General features: G+C 55.2%; 1 protein-coding gene across 1 annotated transcript in view; it reads left to right on the top strand.

The window, feature by feature from the left end:
- The first annotated feature begins 5,405 nt into the window (after positions 1 to 5,405).
- The window catches only part of NUP210 (nucleoporin 210), a 110,962-nt gene continuing 95,749 nt past the window's right edge, over positions 5,406 to 20,618 (top strand). The window contains exon 1 of the mRNA XM_044754348.2: positions 5,406 to 5,677. Coding sequence (XP_044610283.2) covers positions 5,505 to 5,677 — 173 coding nt within the window. The 5' untranslated portion in view covers positions 5,406 to 5,504. The remainder of the gene's footprint in view (positions 5,678 to 20,618) is intronic.

Below are 20,618 nucleotides of genomic sequence, written 5' to 3'. Positions count from 1 at the left end.
AAATAAAAAATTTTTATTTTTGCTGGCTTGCTTATAAATACAAAGTTCAATAAAACAGCAAAAAAAAGTTATTTTGTCCCAGCCATTATTATGTTGTATTTAATGTTTATTACTGAAATAATTTTGTCTTATAAAGGAGGAATGTTAAGAAATGCTCCTTGCTAGGGGTCAGATATGCCAGGTACACTGCTGGAGGCATGAATTGCCCTGGTGAGTCCAGGCTGGAGGAAGGGGACAGGAGGGAGAAGAAAGAGGTAAGCAGGGACATCTTGGAGGACCTGAGGACCATGGGAAGGAGTTCAGATTCTCTGCCAAAGGCACCGGGGAGGCTGCAGAGGGCCGGCCAGGTGAGGGGTGTGCTCTGACCTTTGCTGACCCCTCTGCACCGTGTAGAGCTGCCTGGTGGGCTGGGGCTGTCCTGGGAAGCCAAGACTAGGACCTGCCCTGCTCTGTTTTTGTGGAGCTGGAGATGTCTGAGGACCCCTGTGTGTCCAGCCGGGGCTGCTGGGGTCCCGCTTAGCTGGCTGGGATGACACACAGGTGTCTGAGCTTCTGAGGGGACCTGATAGTGTGAAGCTGCCATCAGCTCATTCTGCAGTCACTGCCCATAGCGATGCCCCTGGGGACGAAGCGGGTGGGTGGGTGAAGATGCAGGGGTTCAGTGGTCGCTGGGAAGCTCATGGGCTGAAGCAGTTGCTGGTCCTGGCAGAGGAGGAACATGGCAGGGTGAGGAGAGCTTCCTGAGTGAGCGTGAACGCACCAGACCCCACAAGCAGGCGGCCTGTCCGGGCAGGGATGAAAAGCGGCAATCTCTGCAATCACATGGTGCTGTCATCTCATGCATGACGAAGTTCGGGAAAGCGTTTTGCAAAGGCTGAAGCCATTCCAATGCTCCCCGTCTTTCTCTTATTTTTTATTTTCCCAAATGCCGAGGTTTCCAGCTCAGAGATGGTGCTGAAGGATCATGTTGGGACCCCCTTTCCTAAGTTTCCAGGGACCGTGACCAAAACCTAGCTGCAGACTTGTGCAACAGGGACACCACCGCTGCTGTGGCCGTGCCCGCAAGTGTGTACACGGGGCAGGTGGGCCTCAGCACGAGGGGCTCTGAAGACTAACCCCTACCGCGAAGATGAAGGGGCAACCCAGGAATCGCAGGGGGAGAAAGAGAGACGGGGCACCGGGGACCTACAGACTAAAAGTTCATTTCAACCAATTGCAATGCGTGAACCTTACTTGGATCCTGGTTCTTAAAATACTAACTGTGAAAAAAATTATGACCTTTATGAGACGGTTGGAAATTTAAACTCTGACTGGATATTTTACGACTGAGGAATTCTTGTTAATTCTTTAGATGAGATAATAGCATTGTGGTTACAGTGTATATACAGAAGCGTCCTTACCTTTTAGAGATACATGCACTGAGACACGGATGGGTGAGAGGCTGTCTTGGATTTGTCATAATTATGGGGGGTGGGCAGAGGCTGGCTGCAGAAGGAGCAGGACAGGCCCCAGATTGTGATCACGGGACTGGACAGCCACGGGGCTTCTGTATACTATTCTAACTACTATTGTGTTTGAGATTCTCCATTGTAAAATTTAAAAAAAATATTTGTTACAAAAAGATGGTGGTAACATCCCACTAATATGACAACATCCTACTAGGAAAATGTTACTTGCTTTTTATTTTTTTTAAAGATTTTATTTTTTTCCTTTTTCTCCCCAAAGCCCCTCAGTACATAGTTGTATATTCTTCGTTGTGGGTTCTTCTAGTTGTGGCATGTGGGATGCTGCCTCAGCGTGGTTTGATGAGCAGTGCCATGTCCGCGCCCAGGATTCGAACCAACGAAACACTGGTCCGCCTGCAGCAGAGCGCGCAAACTTAACCACTAGGCCACGGGGCCAGCCCTAGGAAAAAGTTACTTGCTTTTTAAATTCTCTTTCAACCCTCATCTGCTCAAGGAGAAAGGCCCAGATTGGGGTGGTCTCGTCTTCCATATTGTCTGGCGCTTGGTCGTCCAGGTTGAACAGTGAGGGCGGGCCCCGGGCTACGAGCCTCTGGCAGGAAACAGTGTCGACTTGTAACTGGATGGAATGCCTTTGTTTCACTGTATTTACTTTTCGGCTACTTCTCTTTTGGCAGCTAATGCTGGTTTTCTATTTACAGAAGCGACAAATCTTTCTTCTTAAGTAAATATATGCAAACATCTTGATTTAAGGACAAATAGGAAATAGTACAGGTGGTACTTAGATATTGTAAGATTGTTTTTAGGGTGGTAGGAAATGACAGAAGTTTGGGAGGCACTGAGACAAGTCACAGGAAACATTTTCTTATCTCATCTTATCCATAAAGTAGACAACTGTCTCACACACATCTAGGGTCCCTTCCAGCCCTCACGGTCTCTGTGCCCAAAGCAAAGTAGTCGCCCAGGCCATCACCACTGGCTCCTTGAATTTCAGATAAAGCACTTGACACCCAGAGAAGGGGGCCCAATGGCAAGGAGTGGAAACAGACCCCACAGAGAGGGTGGGGAGGCCCACATGGACCCTGGGCAGGCTCCCAGACACCATCTACTGCCAGGTTCATAGGCAACTGAAATGGGGGAGGTGGACAAGTTCAACGATAACATAAAGGCGAAAATCTTAAATGGGAGACTGTTTTCTCCATCACTTTGTTGTTTCCCATTGCCAGGGAAATTTTCTGACTGCCTTAAATTTCAGGTGTCAGCAAACTGTGTCCACCCAGATTATGTTGTTAGGCCTGTTTGTATGTCTGCTCTTTTGTTTGTGTGATTACACTTTTGTTTCTTTTAGCTAACTGTAGATTCACATGCAGTTGTAAGAAATAACACAGAGGGATCTCATGCAGACTTTTCCCAGTTGCCCCCAGTGGTACATCATGCAAAACCAGAGGACAATATTGCAACCAGGACATTGACGTGGATACAGTGAAGACACAGAACATTGCCATCCCCACAGGGATGTCTCACGTCGCCCTCTTACAGCCGCATCACCCCCACACCCACCTGGCCCAGCCCTCACCCCTGGCAAGCACTCACCCACTGTCCATTTCTATAATTTTGTCATTTCAAGAATGATACGTGAATGGATCTTACAGTCTGTAACCCTTGGGGACTGGCTTTTTTCACTCCGCATACTTCCCCAGAGAGGCATCTGAGTTGTTGCATCTATCAGCGGTTTGTCCCTTTATGGCCAAGTCGAACTCCATGGTCTAACCATCATCCATGGAAGGACCTCTATGCTGTTTCCCATTTGGGTTGTTATGAATAAAGCTGCTATGAACATGTTATGTACAGGTTTCTGGACATAGCTTTCATTTCTCTGGAACGAAGGTCCAAGAGCGTGTTTGTTTGTTTTTAATGAGTTAATTGCATTCGTCTACGATTTCAAGATGTTTCACCTACAAATCCATGTTACTGATTTCTCCTCAATAATCAGAAGATCTGGAAAGATGGGGCCACGGGGACTCCTGATCCTAACGGGCCAGAGTGCTTCAGTCCCTAATACCCTGCCCGGTCACTTTTACTTATTTACCTGCTGGCAAGGCTCCTGGTTTGCCTGTTTAAGTGGGCAAAATTGGAGCACGATGAGTTATATCATTTAAAAAATACACACGCACACACATTTTTGTTTGTATCTGCATACAGTTTCTCCGGAAGCATACTCAAGCAGAAAACACGGTCGTCTACGGGGAAGGGCACCGGGTGATGGGACAGTAAGAGGGAATCACTTTACTATGAGCCCTTGGAGCTTTTCTTAGTTTAAAGGATCTGACTGTATTAACTACTCAAAAATGAGTCAACGAAATGTGCAAACAAGAACCTAAGATTTCCCCACAGATACCCCTTCTGGGGCCGCTTTTTCCATATAACTTCTGTTTCTTCAAAGAGAACCCATGGGTCTGCCCTCTCCCAGAGCACCTGTTCCCAACAGGGAAGACCCCCCTCCCAACCTCCCCAGTTCTGGGATCTCTACAGATTTCCCCTAATGCACACATTCCTTGATCTGGGGCCCTCTGGCTTTGAGGGTCACCCCAAAACATCCCTCATCACCATCCAAAAGCCTGATGACCCCTGAGGGCCAGGCTCAGACCCATCTGGGCCTCTGGAGCCCAGTGAGGTGTCTATGCCAAGCCCAGGGGCCATCTCCTCCAAGGCTTCCTCAGCCTGATTGAAATTCAGCCTCTCCTTCCTTGTCAGGCAGTGGCATCAACGTGTGCCTTCCTGGTGCCTTCCATGTGCCTCCTTCAGCACACACTTCCTGGACCCTTTACACAAGCGGGCCTGTGCACCCTCACCCCGCCCCTTTCCTGACCTCCCACTAGGCTGGGCCCTCCCTTCGACACATGAACATTTTAAGGCTCTGGTGAACCCATTGAACCGATCCCCTCATGCAATTCATGACAAAGACAGCTACAAACCATAGAGCACAACGTGTAGATTGAGTGTACATCTAAGATTTCCGCACGCAGATGAATTCAGTGATGCTGAACGTTTCCTCTCTTTTTTGGGGGGTGGTGGGGTGGTAGAGTGCGCTCTGGCAGTGTTGGCGCCCTAAATCTGCGCTTTGGGTAACCTCCCTCCGGCTTCCGGAAGACAGTGGGTGCAGCGCAGAGAACAAGGGCTTCGGGATCAGAGACCCGGGCTGAGGGATCATCAGGCCGACTCAGCCTCTTTCTCCCTGGAGAAAGGGGGATGAGGGCGCCTCCCTGGAAGGCTGTGAGGAGGCTGAGGGGGAGGAAGCACGCACAGGGCCCGCGGTGCTTCAGCAAGTCCTTCCCCTTGCGGAACCGGGGTCCCTCTTCCGGAAAGCGTGGGCCGGCACTCCGCATCCAGATTTCCGGGGCGCCTGTCCGTCTGCGCGTGGACGGTCGGTCTCCCGGGCTGAGCTCACTGTCGCGGGAGCCGGCTGGCCTCCTTTGCGCTGGGCCCTGGCCCGGCTCAACCGCCAGAGGCGCCGCGCAGGGCCGAATGAATGACCGCGGGGGTGCTGGGGGGTTTCACATTATCCCCGGAGGGTTTGAAACCACGGGGTATGAGCGCGGAGGCCAGAAGAGCGCGGAGGGCTTCCCGCGGGGTCAAGGGGTGCCCCGCAGGCGCGCGCGTGTTCAGTCTCTCCTAGGCGGGCGTGCGCCCCATCCCTTCTCGTCACCTATGGTGGCTTGGGCACGCGCCCCATCCCCCAACGTCGCGGGGCGCGTGCCCCATGGCATTGCCCCCTACTCCGAGGCCCGGGGCGCGCGCCGCAGCCCCTCCCTCCGCCCTGCTGGGCCGGGGGTGGGGTCGCCGCGGGCTCGGCCCCCTCCGTTCCCCCGCGCGGGCCAAACCGGGGCCCAGGAAGCGGCTTGAGGCCGCGGCCCTCGCCCCGCCCCCTCCCTCCCGCGCTTATCACCTGCTGGCCCGGCGCGCGCGGGCGGGGACCGAGGGCGCGAGGGGGAGCGCGCGGGCAGCCAGGCGCCGGGTCGCAGGAGGTGAAGCGCGGCGAGGATGGCGGCGCGGGGCCGGGCGGTGCCGCCGCGCCTGCTCGCGCTCTCGGTGCTGCTGGCGCTGGGCCCCAGCGCCACGGCCGCCAAGCTCAACATCCCGAAAGTGCTGCTGCCCTTCACGCGGGCCACGCGCGTGAACTTCACGCTGGAGGCCTCGGAGGGCTGCTACCGCTGGTGAGGCGCGCGGCCGCGGCCCGGGCCAGAGCGGGGAGGGCCTGGGCGCGGGGAGCCGGGCGGGGGCGCGCAGCAGGTGCGCCGGCCGCGGCCGCGGGCTGGTCCGGCAGGGCCTGCGGGCGCGGCCTCCGGGCCGGGCCGGCGCCGGGGTGCGGGCGGGGCGGCCGGGCGCTCCCCGTGCAGGTCCGCGCTCAGCAGGTGCGGCAGCCCGGCGGCCACGGCCGGAGCGGCCGGTCGCGCGTGACCCGGCGGCGTGCGCGCCGGTCGCCGCCACTGCGCATGGCGCCGCCAGGGCCTCCGCGCTGCTCGCGCCGGAGCGGAGCCCGCCGGGGCCTGGGCGGCCGCGGTCTGTGTGTCTGTGGGTTGTGCGGGAGGAGGGGCCCGGGAGGCGGCCGGACTCGGGGAGGGCCCCGCGAAGGTCTGGCCTGGGCAGGGGGTCTGAGTGCCTCTGCCGCAGGGACAGGAATGCCCCGGAGCGGGTGGGCCCGGGCTGGGGTCCACGTGGTCTTCCCCTCCTTGTCCCCGACTCCAGGATAGGTGGGCAGGGCCTGCCAAGCCCTGGCCTGCAGAGGCCGGTCTCTTGAGTTTGTCTAGTGACAGGGTACTGCTCCCTGGCGCCGGACCGGGGTGGGAATTGGGTTTGTGGAGAATGTGGACGGCGTGTGTGGGAGTCGAATGGTATCCGCTCAGCGTCTTTGGCTGGAACATAAACCTTTGATGAAAGGTCTTTCGTAGGACACCCTAGGGACCCGTTTTACAGATGAGGCGTGAGACGCGAGGGAACGGTGGTGATTCACCCCCAGGTTGGCCTTGACGCTCCACCTCAGTCGTTTTTCCCCACCTCCCCTCCTGGCTTCCTAGGGGAACTCAAGAATTCTACATTCCTTGTGGGGGATGTGACCTGGGAAACCCCAGGAACTAATGAGACCAGAGGCCTCTGTCCGCCCCCACCGCGCCTCACACACGTGGACGGGGGACTTGGCTGGGCCCCGGGCTGGCAAGGTGATGTGGTCCAGCCTGCCATCCTGCGGACGAGAAGGCGGCCTCCACTCCCAGCAGGGTGGAGACGGCGTGGGTGTGCCTCGCGGCGCGACCTGGCTAGAGATGAAGGATGGAAGCAGTCCTGCCCCCTCCCCCTCCCCAAGATGCACCTCTGCCACTCCCTTTTTTTCTGTTTCAAGTCTGGGTCAGTGTGGAGGCTTAACAAGGTGTGATCACATTAAGAGAACCAAATGTGCGTGTGTGTGTGTGTGTATTTTAAGTCTGTGCATATGTGCAAGTGTGGTACACCGAGCTCAGACCAGCATCTTCCTCACTTGCCCTCCTTGCCGCCATTAATTTCCCGGAAGTCTGCCTCTCGAAATGAGGACTTGCTGTGTCCACCGATTGCATTTTGGGTTTAGTGCCTTCTGTGCCTGGAGGGTCTTGTTTGTGGCTAGCCATCGGAGGCTGATGTTGGGCTTTCTGTTTCCCGTATTCCTGTGTGGGCCTTGTCTGGTGTGGAAGATGAGCTGTTGGCCCATACCCTGTGGGAGATACATGTCTGTTTCTTGATATGTAGGCAAAAGAGAGGAAGCTGGTTATTAAAAACAGCTGGCTTCAAATGAATGCCTTTGGATGTGTTTCTGTGCTACTTCCTCTGAGGTTCTATAGCTGTACTTTTCTGAAGTAACAGCCTTTTTTATCGTAGTTGCATTTTCTTTTCTGAGAAGAGTGGATGGACTCGGGGATTGTAATTTCCTTGTGTAGTTTCTTGTGAACAAGGAAAGCTCCCCTTGTCTCTGATGCGTCAGAGAAGTGCCAAGTGCCTGACAGCGTGTGCTGCATCTCGTCCATAGTTTTTATAGCACGTGTGACTGTGTATCTTCAGTGTCCGAGGGGTTTGCTGGTTGTGACCCCTTCATTTCACAGGCAGCCCTTCCGTCAATCCAGTGCTGGAAGCGTTTTCTTTATTTCTCGTAGTGCTGTTCCCAGCTTAGTCATCTGTTGTGTTAGTTTTTGAAGACTCTGCTCTGGAGACGTGAAGGGTTGGCTTGCAGACAGGCTGTGCATCCTCAATCCTTTAAACCTGGGAGGGAATGGCCCTCTGCACTCAAGTTCATTGTTAAGTCTCTGAGATGAAACACAAGGAAAGTTAAAACTCTTCTGACCCTTGGGGGAATTTTTGCTCATCCTTTGAATTTGTGGCCAGACTCCAAGTTGACTGAAATCACCACATGGCTGAGCCACTGGACTTAAGTTTATTTTTCCTCTCTTGATTTTATAGCATCAAATAATGGGGCAATTTTTGAGCCAGAGGAACCATAGAGATCATCTGTCTAAACTGCCCACGTCTTGGTCTGGGCCTCGGGGGGAAGTGCTCGCTGCCGGGTCCTGTCAGCAGTGGAAGTCTCCAGTTGAGCAAGAGCCGAGGGCACGCCTCCTCACCCTCCCGGTTCAGGGCCCTGCGGCCTCTGGTCAACTGGCCAGACTCTCACTGGATCCATCCGGTTGCCCCCAGCATTGCTGGTTATGTGACAAGTTCCTGATTCTTTTTTTGATATTTTGTATTATTGAAAGTGCTCCATAAAGTATATGTCATTAGGTTCTTTTTAAGGTATCTTTTATATAAAAAATGATGTTTCTAGAAAATTGGGAAGATAGAAATAGCCCATCATCCTTCACCTGTGTCACCCCAGTCGCCGTTTGGGTCTCCCGTGAGTCTCCTGTCCCTCCGTCGGGGCTCAGACCTGGTGCTGGGCCGCCCCGAGCCTCCTGCCCTTCCAGCCAGAAGCTGACGTTACAGCCCAAGGACTTTTCTGTGATGCTTCAGAAGCTTGCTAAGTTTTCAGCATCTGAGCACCACTCTGCTGGGAAGATGTTGCACCATCTGCTTACTTTCCGTGCAGTTGAAGCCCCATGGTGTCCCGGATTCTCCAGCGGGCTGCCCTCTCTTGGGGAAAGGGAGTGTCTTAGGCTGGTTTCCCGGACGTCCAGCCTGAGACGAGGTTTGGTTGCCGTGGTTTGTTGAGAGGGGCTCTGCTGGGAAGCGGGCAGGGCAGGGAAATGAGCGAGGATGTGGTCCCTGAGAGTCTAGCCTTGGGCTGGTCCACGTGACCCTCTGGAGGGTTGTCCTTCCCTAAGACGACGGGGAGACCAAGCTTTCTAGTTTTTTGACCCACTCTGTCAGCCATTGGCCGCCCCGGGGAGGCGGTATTGTGCAACCTCCCAGGCCTCTGGGCGAAGCACCCCCATTGGGCAAGGGTGTTTGCCCGCATGAGGTCATAGGTGGAAACTGTGTAAACTGTGGCCTGCAGCGTTCCCCCCAGCTGAGCGGGCGCGGGCCTGCCTGGTCAAGAGCGTCAGGCAGGGCGTCCACAGTGCACACTAAGCCAAGCGGCCCAGACTTCTCCTCATTTCCAGTGGCTGGAGGTCTCCCCAGGGCACCTGGGAGCTGTGTGGTGTGTTTGCCAGGCATGGTCCTGAGCCAGGTGCACCCTCTCACTGTGGCCCGGGCACTTCTCAGTCACAGGGGTAAGGCTGCCCGGGAGGCAGGTGCCCGGGAGCCCTTTCTGCTGCGTGGGCCCCCCGCACAGGGAGCTGGCCCTTGGAGCGGGCTGTACCCCAGGCAGCTCACGTGAGAGTCTGTGGGCAGAAAGACCCCACAGTCCCTCTGTCCCTGCTGGTCTGTGACTGTGGGAGGTCAGAGGCCAGCACCTCGCTGGGACATGTCCCAGGGTCCCTCTGGCTGCCCCCAGCAGGAGGCAGCCGCATCAAGTCACCTTGAGGCCGTTTTCCGGGTGAAGCTGGGGAGAGACGTGGGGTGCAGGGTTTCCCCTGGCTCCTCCAGAAACCCCTCCAATACTGAGCCGAGTTGGAAGGTCATCCGGCCCGGCTGCCTTGTGCTGGCTCATGGACTCAGCCGCAGGACAGAGGCAGTTCCCGCACTGGGGGCTGGGCGGGGAGGCCATAGGAGCTGAGGGAAACTGGAGAATCAGGCTCTGAAGTCAAAATAAAAAATTTACGCCGTGGAAGCTTAATCAGAGAAGTGGCTTCAGTTCAACCAGAGGCCCGCCCGTTTGCAGCTCTGCACCCGGTCGTTTGGCCTCCTCTGACCCCATGGCTGCCGTTCTGTCCCCTGGTCAAGAGTGCCTTTCCGGTGACACCCCGTTCGTGGGCCCTGTGCGTCCATAAACGCTAAGACCAAAGCCCTCCCTTTCCTCCTGCCGGGGCTCTTGGAGCCGTGGACCCAGGCGGTGTGGCCTCACCTGGGGCTCCGTTTGGTGTTGTTTCGGGCAGTTAGAGAGTGAGGCAGAGGCGCCAGAGGCCCTCCAGTGCCCGGGACAGTCTCACCGCAGAGCTGTCCTGCCCGAGTGCCCCGGGGGACAAGCACGGGTTGACAACCGGTTTCACAGATGAGGGCTGGGGATTTGCCTGATGGAGAGGTGATGAGTTCTTGTGACTCTTCTGTGGGCCCAGCACCGTTCCAGGTCCTGGGCTGTGACAGTGAACAGCAGGCGAGGCTCTGGTTTCACGGAGTTGACTGTGGGAGTTGATGAAGTAAGTCCTGCGTTTCGTCCGGTCCTGAGTCTGGAGCACGTAAACAGCATGCTGGGGTAAGGGCTCAGGAGGTGCAGGCATTTTGGGTAGGGTGGGCGGGAGAAGCTTCCTTGGAGCTGACCTGGGACCTGAGCAGGGACCAGCGAGAGGGAATAGCAAGTGCAGAGGCCCCGAGGAGGGCCTGAGCTTGTTGGAAGAGCACAAATGGGAGGGGAAGGGAGGGTGTTAGGAGGTGAGCTGAGAGCTTGGCAGGGCCCGGGCCGCGTGGGGCCTGTGGGCTGTGGTTAGGACACAGGAAGGGCTCCCGGGGTCAGGAGGTGGGCGGCGTTGGCAGGCACTGGTTCTCTGGGCGCTGCTCTCCCCTCTGCAGCTCTGTTTCCCGCAGGACTGGAGGGGCCTTGCTCAGTTCCCTTCACTGAGCTGTGGGGGCCGGGGGGAGTGTGTGCTGACTCAGTGGACCTGGGGCCTGGGCTGTTTGCTCCCTGTGGGTCCCCCCTCTGCCTGGGCCCCTGCAGGCCCTGCCTCTGCCCAGGGGGGCTGGACCCTGCGGGCGGGTAGAGGGTGGGCTGTGTCTCCCCTGCCCCCACCCAGCCCGCCCTCTGCACAACTCTCACTTCTTCTTTTTTCACTGTGGCCTTCGGACCTGACCCTCCTGAGTCCTTGCGTTCCCCCCTCCCCCTCCGCCCTGCTCCTGGGTTGTGAAGAGTGGGGACCGGCTCCCTCAAAAGCTGTGCCTCCCGGAGGACTGGACACCTTCTCTGTGTCAGCAGGCCTTGGGTGACCGTGGGAATGGGAAGGATTGACCCTTTCAGAATTCACTGTCACTCCTTTAGAGCTCCTCAGAATAAAAGTTTATTTCTGGTGCCAATATGTCGTGTACATTTTTTCTTTGTTAAAAAAAAATTGTGGTAAACTATACAGACAAAATTGACCCCCTTAACCATTTTTAAGTGTCCGACTCAGCGGCATTAAGTACACTCACATTGTGCGCAGCCATCACCCCCATCCTCTGCAGAACTCTTTCATCTTCCCAAACTCAAGCTGTGTCCCCATGAAACACGAGGCCCGCCCCCCCCACCCCGCCCTGCCCCCAGCCCTGGCACCCGCTTCTGCTTTCCCTGACACCTCGTACTGTTTCCTGTCTCCTGGGGGGCAGGAGATGGGTTGGAACCTTTGCAGGCAACAGTGTTCCCCACAGAATCTCGTAACGTTGTTTTCATTCGTGTTGGTTTTTGGTTACGTCACATGAGTGGCAAGGATCTGGGCTTTCTGTTGACACTAGTGCTACAAGGTTTCCTTTCAAACTGCTTTTTCATAAAGAAGAATCAATTTAAAAGACAAACTATAGGAAAGGATACAAGGGTTACCTGGATGTGAGAGGCTCCCGGAGGGCAGTGTTGGGGGGGGGGGGCGCCCGGAGGTGAGGAAAGGCCGGTGGAGGTGTGGGTGTGCAGCAGCTGCCGTGGTGGCCGCAGATGCCCGTCCGGAATCGGAGGCTCCGAGTGCCGCAGGGGTTGGTATAGCGGAGCGAGCCGAGATGTCAGAAGCAGTTTTCCCGCTAAGCCCTTTGCGTGTCACCCCGCACTTAATCCTGAAAACAAAACCGAACCCTTCTTGGTGGGAGTGACTGCCCACTGCTGGCCAGGTCCCCGGCTGGAGCGGCCCAGCCCTGGGACGCACTGGGAAGTGTGCCAGCGCTTCTCAGCCAGCACGGGTGTCCCAGGTCCTTCGAGAGGTTTTAGGAAAGCCAGTGACGCTTTAAGGAGCAGTGTCAAGGTGCTGGTGGGGCAGTGGGCTGACCGAGGCGGAGGGCCCGGCCATCGCCTGCAGGTCGGAGGGTCTGGCCTTGTGATCGGCCCGTGTGCAGTGTCCAGACCAGGAGTCCGGAGCCGGGCTGGACCCAGGTGTATCTCTGGGAATGTGACCTTGGACAGGTTATTTAACATCCAGGCCGAGGTTTCCTCGTGTATCAGATGGGGATTTTCATAGGATTATTGGGAGGCAAATGTGTTGTGATGTGTTTTGCTCTATGCCTGACACATAATAAAGGAAAGGGTTTTTTTGGTCTGTTTTTCTCTTTAAAAATACAGTACCCATACTCTGAGTGAAACGGGGCAGCGAGCCTCAAAGAGTTCAGTCGAGGGATTTCGTTTCTCTAGACTCTTCTGCCTGTGTGTGGCAGGAAACTCAAACCAAAATAGTTTAACTGAAACAGAGGAACGTTTCACCTCCTGAAACTGAAAGCTCGGCAGAGCTGTGCCCGCGTCTGTGCTGTGGCATGGTGTCGGCACAGCCTGCTTTCTCCACCCTCAGCCTCGGCGTTGGCTGGGCACTCCCTGGGGTGGCAAGTCCCCAGCCCCCAGGGGCGGGTCTGGTGGGGCACGTGCTTGGATGTGAATTGCCCTCCGGCCAGGGGAACACACAGCGAGCGGCCAGGCCTCGTCCCCACCTCCCTTGTGCAGAGAGCCGAGCACTATGGAGCCTCATGGTCCCAGGGTGGAGGAGGAAGCAGTGCAGAGGAGCCGGGGGCTGTCACTGAGAGGTGGTCGGGGACCAGGCAGCCGGACAGCACAGGGTCCCACAGGAGTGACAGCCACGTGTGCGGTTGCCTTGCTGGCCTGCCCGCTGAGCTGTTTTGAGGTATGGGGGGATGTGACCCAGCTTGCCTGGGGCCCTTGAGGGCAGCTGCTGTGAGTTGGTCGGAGGTCACGCCAGGGTGTGAGTGCGCACAGTGAGAGGAAAGGAGGCCACTGGCTGTGTGGCCAGCCCTGAGCCTCCGTGTCCCCAGCTATCAGGCAGTGCCCGGGCCCACCTCCTGTGCAGGACTCGGGGTGATTCTGAAAACACCGGGGAGGTGTCGAGCCCTCGGTGCCTGTGTTCCATTTAGGACCTTTGGTCAGATTAGGTTTATGATTATAAACCTTCTCATAAAGAAAACCCCAAGCCCAGATGGCCTCGCCTGTGAATTCTGTGAAACGTTGAAGGAAGAAACAGTACAAGTCCTTTATGAACTCCTTCAGGAAAGACAGACGGCATGATCATTTCCTAGCTCATTTTACGAGGCCAACATTACACTGATTGCAAACCAGACAAAATCATTACAAGAAAAAGAAATCCACAGACCCAAAGCTCAAAATTCCTTCATAAAATACTAGCAAATCCAATCCAGAAAAGGATAATGTGCCCCAACGAGAGCAGGTCCCAGGAATGCAGGGTTGGTTTAACATCAACAGAACAATCTGTGTGAGTCTCCAAATTGACAGAAGGAAGAAGAGAAGCCATGTAGTCGTCTCTATAGTCGCAGAGCGTTCGGAGCCCATTCATGATGGAAATTTGGAGCAAATTGGGAACAGGAGAGAATCCAGACCTGATAAAGCGCAGCTCCAGGAACGTGTCTTGGAGTCTTAGCCAGAGCGAGGGAGGCGAGAAGGGAGGGAGCCGCAGGCTCCTCCTCAGTCTCAGGCTCTGGGGGAGGTTGGTTGGGAGACGGAGCCTTGCCTTCATCTTGGGGCCTTTTGCCCTGAACTCTGCTCCAGTCGTCAGAGACCCAGCCTCCTCTCCACAGAGACGCCCGCTCCGTGAGCCTCCCCTCACCGTCCGCTGAAGCTGCAGCCTCTCCCTCCCTGCTTTGTGTTTGTCTGTCGCCCTGTTTTCTGAGACCCTGCATTCACTCATGCCCTTTGCTTGTCCTTGTTTTCCTCCCACTGAGATGTAAGCTCCTGAGGGTGGGACCCATGCAGATCTTGCACTTTCTTGTATCCCCAGCGCTTAGATCAGTACCTGGTACACTGCATGTAACCCAGTAAATACGGATTTGGTGAATACACGCATTAGGACCCCAGGAGCACCCGTGCAGCTGTGGGAGCTGAGAGGAGGGGGGTGAGGAGGATCAGGGACGGGTCCCTGGAAGAGGTGCCATTTGCCATGAGCCTCGAAGGCTGGGCAACGTGAGACCTGGTGAGAAGGGCATGTGAAGTAGAGGGAACAGCATAAAGGAAGGAATGGAGATGGCAAAGCCGGGAGGGAGGGAGAGGCTTCTGAGCAGAGGTTAGACCAGCCGTGTGACCTTGGGCCAGTAACCCAGTCCTGGGCCAGCATCTTTGCTCTGGGCTCTAAGGATGTCTGCGGTTGGGGTGGGGACCTGTTAGGAGGCTGCTGGAGGGGCCCTGCCAACAGGGAGCGGAGGCAGGCTTCCTGCAGGGAACAGGGTGGATGGGTGAAGCAGAAGTGATCACAGTATTGGAGGACGTGCGTTTTCTTCCTTTCTTCGAAAAGCAAAGTTCTCGTGGTCAGAATCTTGCCACGAGCCCCTCATTTGGGAGCCCGCTCCTGGTTCCTGAGCCGTAGAGCTTCCTACGTGCGAGGCCTGTGATGAGAGCTTCATTTGTGTTTGTCATCCTGTCTAATCCACCCCAACTCTTTGCGGCAGCAACTATTTTTATTCCCATCAGGCAGATGAGGAAATGGAGGCCCAGAGAGGTTAAATTGTTTGCTCAAGTTCACACAGCTGGTGAGTGCCAGCCCCCTACTGTCTTACCACGTCACCTTCCAGCAGATATCAACGGAGGAGAGAAGTGAGTGAGGCCGTGCTGCTGTCACGGAGTGCTACTTACCACACGGCACTGGGGGCCCGGGACGCACCTAGGAGCCTGTCCAGGGGACTGCTGGTGAGTGGGGAGGGTGGGGCAGCCATGCTGACCACCCAGTGGGATGTGTGGAAGAACCAGTCTGTGCAGGCTGGAGCAGGACTCATCCTTTTTGAGGAGTAGCAGTTAATTTACACTGCGGGGCGGGGACGTCTCTTTGGCAGAAAGCCACCTAAGCCAGGACCTGTTTCTTTGCCCAGTGGGATGCCCTATCCAAGGAGCGGGGGCCCTGGCTTCGGTGGGTGGCCGCTGACCGTGTGAGCATCTCAGCCGTCAGCCCCACGTGCAGACGGTGCCTTCTCCACTTCGTTAGCGCCCGTCTGTCTCTGGGCCCTGCTCCCCCAGGGTCCTTCCTGAGGCTCCGACGAGCTGCCGCGTGGGAGGTGTGCGGCCCCGACCCTGGACGGGTCAGGCCGTGTTAGCTGTTGTGGCACACGGTGCATTTATCGTTTCCCCCCTTCCTCACGGTGGGTCCTACCTGGCCAGCAAGGAGACCGTCCGATTTTTAGAGCTCCCATTATCACTGCACGAGGCTGTTTTGTCCATGTTTTTCCAGAAACTTTGGGAAATGGAGCTGATTGACAGACTCAGCCCAGGGAGGTGGCGTGACGGGGGTGGCAGGACTGGGGCTCGTTCCCTGGACCCATGCTGTCTTCTGATGCTATTTCCTTCCCGGACCGCAGTCGCTCCCTGCCACTGTCGGAGTTTTGCCTTTTTCGATGTACTTCATGTACTAGGATTTACCTACTGTCTTCTTCAAAATGGCTCGCATCTGTGAACATTGACATTATCTTCAGTATTACCATTTTTGAGCTCATGAGTTTGATGTATTTGTTTTTCCTAAAACACTTAAAAATGAATGTATAATAATTAAAAGACATAAAGAGTCAATTAAAAAATAGTTCATCTGTGCATCCTTCCTCTCCGGTGTTGTGTGTATCATGGCATGGGGGAACACGCGTGGGGAGGGGGAAGTGTCTGACGTGTAGTCACACAGACCTCACTGTGGTCCCTGGCCCTGCCACTTACAGCTGTGTGGCTTTGGGGAAATTACTCAACCTCTCTGAGCCTCAGTTTGTTTTTCCCAGATAGGCTTGCTGGAGGATTCAGTAATGCGTTGGATGTAAGTATTTAGCTCTGGGCTCAACACGTGGACGCTCTTCTCAGTTCCCGTCTTCATCTTCTACACACTCCCTGAATTAGGGATCTCCAGAGAAACAGGACCAACAGGAGATCTGGGTGGATAGATAGACAGACAGACAGACAGATACAAGTTTTGTTGTAAGGAAGGGCCTCATGGGATTATGGAGGCTGGCAAGTCCCAAGATCTGCAGGGTGAGCTGGCAGCTGGAGCCCCAGGAGAGCCAGTGGGTGTAGTTCCTTTGCGAAGGCTGGCAGCTCAAGACCCAGGAAGAGCTGAGGTTTCAGTTCAAGTTCAAGGGCAGTCAGCAGGAGGCTTCTCTCTTACTTGGGGGAAAGTCAGTCTTTTTGTTCTTTTCAGGCCTTCAACTGATGGGGTGAGGTCCACCCATATGGGGGAGGGCAATCTGCTTTACTCAGTCTACCGGTTGAAATGTTAATCTCGTCTGGAAACAACCTCACAGACACACCGAGAGTAATGTTCTTCCAAACAGCGGGGCGGCCCATGACCCAGTCAACTTGACACATAAAATTAACCCTCCCCCTCCACCAACACGCTTTATTTTTTGATAAAAAATCATCCCTGGATAGCTCTGTGCTTGCTGACGTGGGGTGCTGCCTGTCGTTGCCCCCTCATCTCCTCCTGCACCCCGTCTCTCCACCCTGCTCTGGTGATTAACCACTGTGTCTAAGGAGGTACCCCGACCCCTACACGCACAAGGGGATTCTTGCCAGATCCTGGAGCAGGAACATTCCAGAACTGCACCCGTGTGGCCAGCTCTTCTATTCCCAGCCCAGGAAAGGGCCCGCCTGAATCTCCAGGGGCTTCTGTAGGGTTTTTCTGAGACCCACCCCAGAGAGCTGTGAGATGTGGAGACCGCATGTCTGTGTGGCCAAGAGGCGACTCAAATGGCAGAAGACGTCCAAGTTTGGGCTTGGAACACTGTGTCCTGGCCCTCCAGCCCATCCCCTCTTCCTCCTGTGCCTCAGTTTACTTACCTGTAGAATGAGGGCACAGCAGTGGTTCTGTAAGTTACATCCAGTGTTAGAGGGAAATATTTGTATTTAGAAGTTAGAATAATACGGAAAAGAACAGAGAATAATATAGTGAATACCCATATTCCTACCATCAGAATTAGCCGTTGTTAACAATTCACATGTTTCTTTCCAGTCTCTTTTGGGGAGTCCCCCGTACTGCCCGCCCCAGTCTTCCTCCCCAATCCCAGCATCTCCATTCTGAGTCTGAATCTTGTATATCTTTCTTGTATAATTCCCGACAAACACTTTCAAAAGTGGTTTTTCATCCCATATTCCACTGGAGCCTCACCGTGACGGGGACACTGTCAAAGACTGCTGGATGCCGTGGTTCTTCCGTGCCTCCAAAAGGTCCAGCCGAAGTGCAAGGCCTCAGCGTGTCCCATAAGGGGTCAGATAACGGAGGGGAACCCTCTGCTGTATTGGAGACACCGCCCCAGACCGTGCAGCCCTCCTGGAGGTGGTTACCAGGAGCCCTTCCAGCTTCAGTGCAGCGTCCCGGAGCCGAGAGAAAGTTCCGGGGTGAGCCGGGGGTGGGGATGTGGCCTGGCCTGTCACGTCCTGGCTGGCTGCTGCGTCTGCTGCTCACGGTTCTCAACACTTCAGCATTTGTCATGTAGTGCTGTCCAGGGCCCCCAGCGGCCCTGCGAGGATGGAGTCTCACTCCTGTTACACGGAGCCGATCGAGGTGAGCGGCTGCAGGGATGCAGGCTGGCGCCAGGCCCGTGCTGGGGGCTGATACCCCTCCGTAGGGTCCGCTGTCTTCTGGCTGGGACATTGGACCGCCCCTTGCTGCAGGCCTGAGCGTGGCGAGGGCGCCTCCTTCCCGGGCAGCTGGAGGGTCAGGCTCTGTCCGTCCTCAGGCTGCCCTCACTTCTGTGGTGTCAGCCCCAAGTGCGCAGAGGAGGGACTTCCTTCAGAGGTGCAGAGGGCGCCCTGGCGGGGACTGGAAGATGTGCACAGGGCAAGTGGGGAATCCACGGACCGGTCGCCACCTGAAGACCGCCCGTCGCTGCTCCCACACAGCTCTGAGCGCTTGAAATGCAGCTGGGCCGCGTGGGGTGTGCTGATATTTGGGATATGTTGGGTTAAGTAATCTGTATGATTAAGTTAATTTCACCTTAAAATTAAGTTAATTCTTTTTTAACAAGGCGGTTAGAAAATTTCCAGGGTGATTCGAGTTCTGTTCGGTTAGAGAGGGCTGCCCTGGGGCCTGTGTTGGCGCCCAGCCTGGCCCTGCCCCGTGCTGGGCACAGGGTACGAGGTGCCGTGTTTCCAGCCCGGCCAGGGCGTTGCAGCGGCCACCCATGGAAGGCTGGGGGACACGGGAGGGCCGTTGTCCGTTCCTGGGTTTGGACAGACGTCCTGTAGTGACGCGTGTTGTCATTGCAGCCCCACACAGAGTGGTCTCTCTGCCCTGGGAACCCTCGGGCCCAGCCCATTCATTCCTCCATCCCGAATTTTTTTTTTTAATTTTTAATTTTGGAATAATTTTAGATTTACAGGAATGTTACAAAGATAACACAGAGAGTTCCTGTATTCCCTGCACTCGGCTTCCTCTGACGTTAACATCTTACCTAACTAGTACACTCGTCCAAACGGAGCGGCTGGCGTGGGCGCCTGACTGTTCGCTCCCCTCTGGGCTGCTTGGATGGCGCCCGTCTTCCACCAGCTTCCTTCCCTGTTCTGGGATCCCAGCCAGGACCCACACTGCGCTTCTCTGTCCTGCCCCTCGGTCTGTCTGATCTGTGCAAGTTTTTTCCTTTGTTCTTGTTTCCACGGTGGGTTGTGTGCGCGTGTGCATGTGTGTGCGTGTGGGGGCTCAGTGCCCTCTGAAAACCTTTCTGGGGTCCAGAGCTGCTGCGTTAGGAGTCTGTCCAGCTCGGTGAGGGGCGTGTGGCCACAGGCGCCTTCTCTCACCCTCTCGTCTGGGTGTGTGTGCTTGTCTTCCCTCGGTCTCTGAAATGCTCTTGGCTCAGAGATCTCTTGTGAGGAGAGCACAGGTGCGTCTCCTGTGTCCTTGGTGCTGAGAGAGGTTTATTTCCGGCGCGCTTTCGAGGCGGCGTGACCCACCTCCAGGGGCCCTGCCAGCAGCTTGGTGGGCGCCTGTGGCATTTGTGCCTTCCAAGCATCCTTGGTGTGTCTGGAGAGGCCGCTGTGCTGACCTGGCTCCAGAAAGACACTGGGCGACAAATCGGAAGGTTTGGAGATGTCTGTTTTGGTGTGTTTCACACCATTGTGTTTTAACACCAGGCAGTTTTCACAGGGTTCCTTTTTTTTTTTTTTTTTGGTGAGGAAGATTGGCCCTGAGCTACCATCTGTTGCTAATCTTCCTCTCTTTTTTCTCCCCAAGCCTCAGTACCTAGTTGTATATCATAGCTGTGGGTCCTTCTAGTTGTGGCATGTGGGACGCTGCTTCAGCACGGCCTGATGAGCTGTGCCATGTCCGTGCCCGGATCTGAACCAGCAAAACCCTGGGCCACTGAAGCTGAGCGCACGAACTTAACCACTCGGCCACAGGGTCGGAGCCTACAGGTTTCCTTCTGAATACCCCAGAACATCGATGTTTCAGGGAGTTTCAGCAAAGGGCGGGGAAGGAAGCAGGGTCGGGAGTGGCTGCTCTGTGCTGAGTGCAGCCAGGCCCGAGGCTCGGACAAGCCACGCAGGGGCGCTTCCCTGGGTCCTCCATCCCACCGTGAGCTCCCTGAGGGCAGCGCCGTGGGCTGTGCCCTGAAAGTGTGAGTTGGAATGTTCACCTGCTTAAGGTCCTGCAGTGGCTTGTCCGTGCCCTCAGAATAAACCCACGTTCCTTACTGAGGCTCCCGCGCCTCCCACCTCGGCACTTGCCATCTCCTTGATCTTAGCACTTCCCATCTCCTTTGTTAAAAAGCCTTTTCCAGTTTTATTGAGCTATAATTGACATATAACATTCTATTAGTTTAAGGTATACAACATAATTTGATGTATGTTTGTATTGCAAAATGATTACCACAATAAATCTAGTTAACATCCATCCCACAGTTACAGTTTTTTTCCTTGTGATGAGAACTTTTAAAATCTACTGTTAGCGACTTACAAATACACAATACAGTGTTGTTAATATGGTCACTGTGCTGTGCATACATTCCCAGGACTTAGTTATCTTATAACCAGACGTTAGCTCCTTTTGACCACTGTCACCCATTCCCCTCCTCCGCCTCAGGTAACCCCCAATCTGTTCTCTGTTTCTGTGAGTTCGTTTTTTTCGATTCCAGATGTAAGTGAAATCATACAATATTTGTCTTTCTCTGTCTGACTTTTCTCAGCATAGTGCCCTCAGAGTCCATCCATGTTGTCAGAAATGACAGGGTTTCATTCTTTTTTATGGCTGAATAGTAATCCATTATATCTACACACACACCCCCCACATTGTCTTTATCCACTCATCCATCAACGGACACTTAGATTGTTTCCATGTGTTGGCTTTGTGAATAAGGCTGCAATGAACATGGGGGAGCAGCTGTCTTTTGAGAGTGGTTGTATTTCCTTTGGATAAATACCCAGCAGTGGAATAGCTGGATCTTATGGTATTTCTCTTTTTA

Source organism: Equus asinus, chromosome 21 (genome assembly GCF_041296235.1).
Source record: "Equus asinus isolate D_3611 breed Donkey chromosome 21, EquAss-T2T_v2, whole genome shotgun sequence".
Taxonomy (NCBI): Eukaryota; Metazoa; Chordata; class Mammalia; order Perissodactyla; family Equidae; genus Equus; species Equus asinus.
This window is presented reverse-complemented; position numbering and strand designations above follow the sequence as displayed.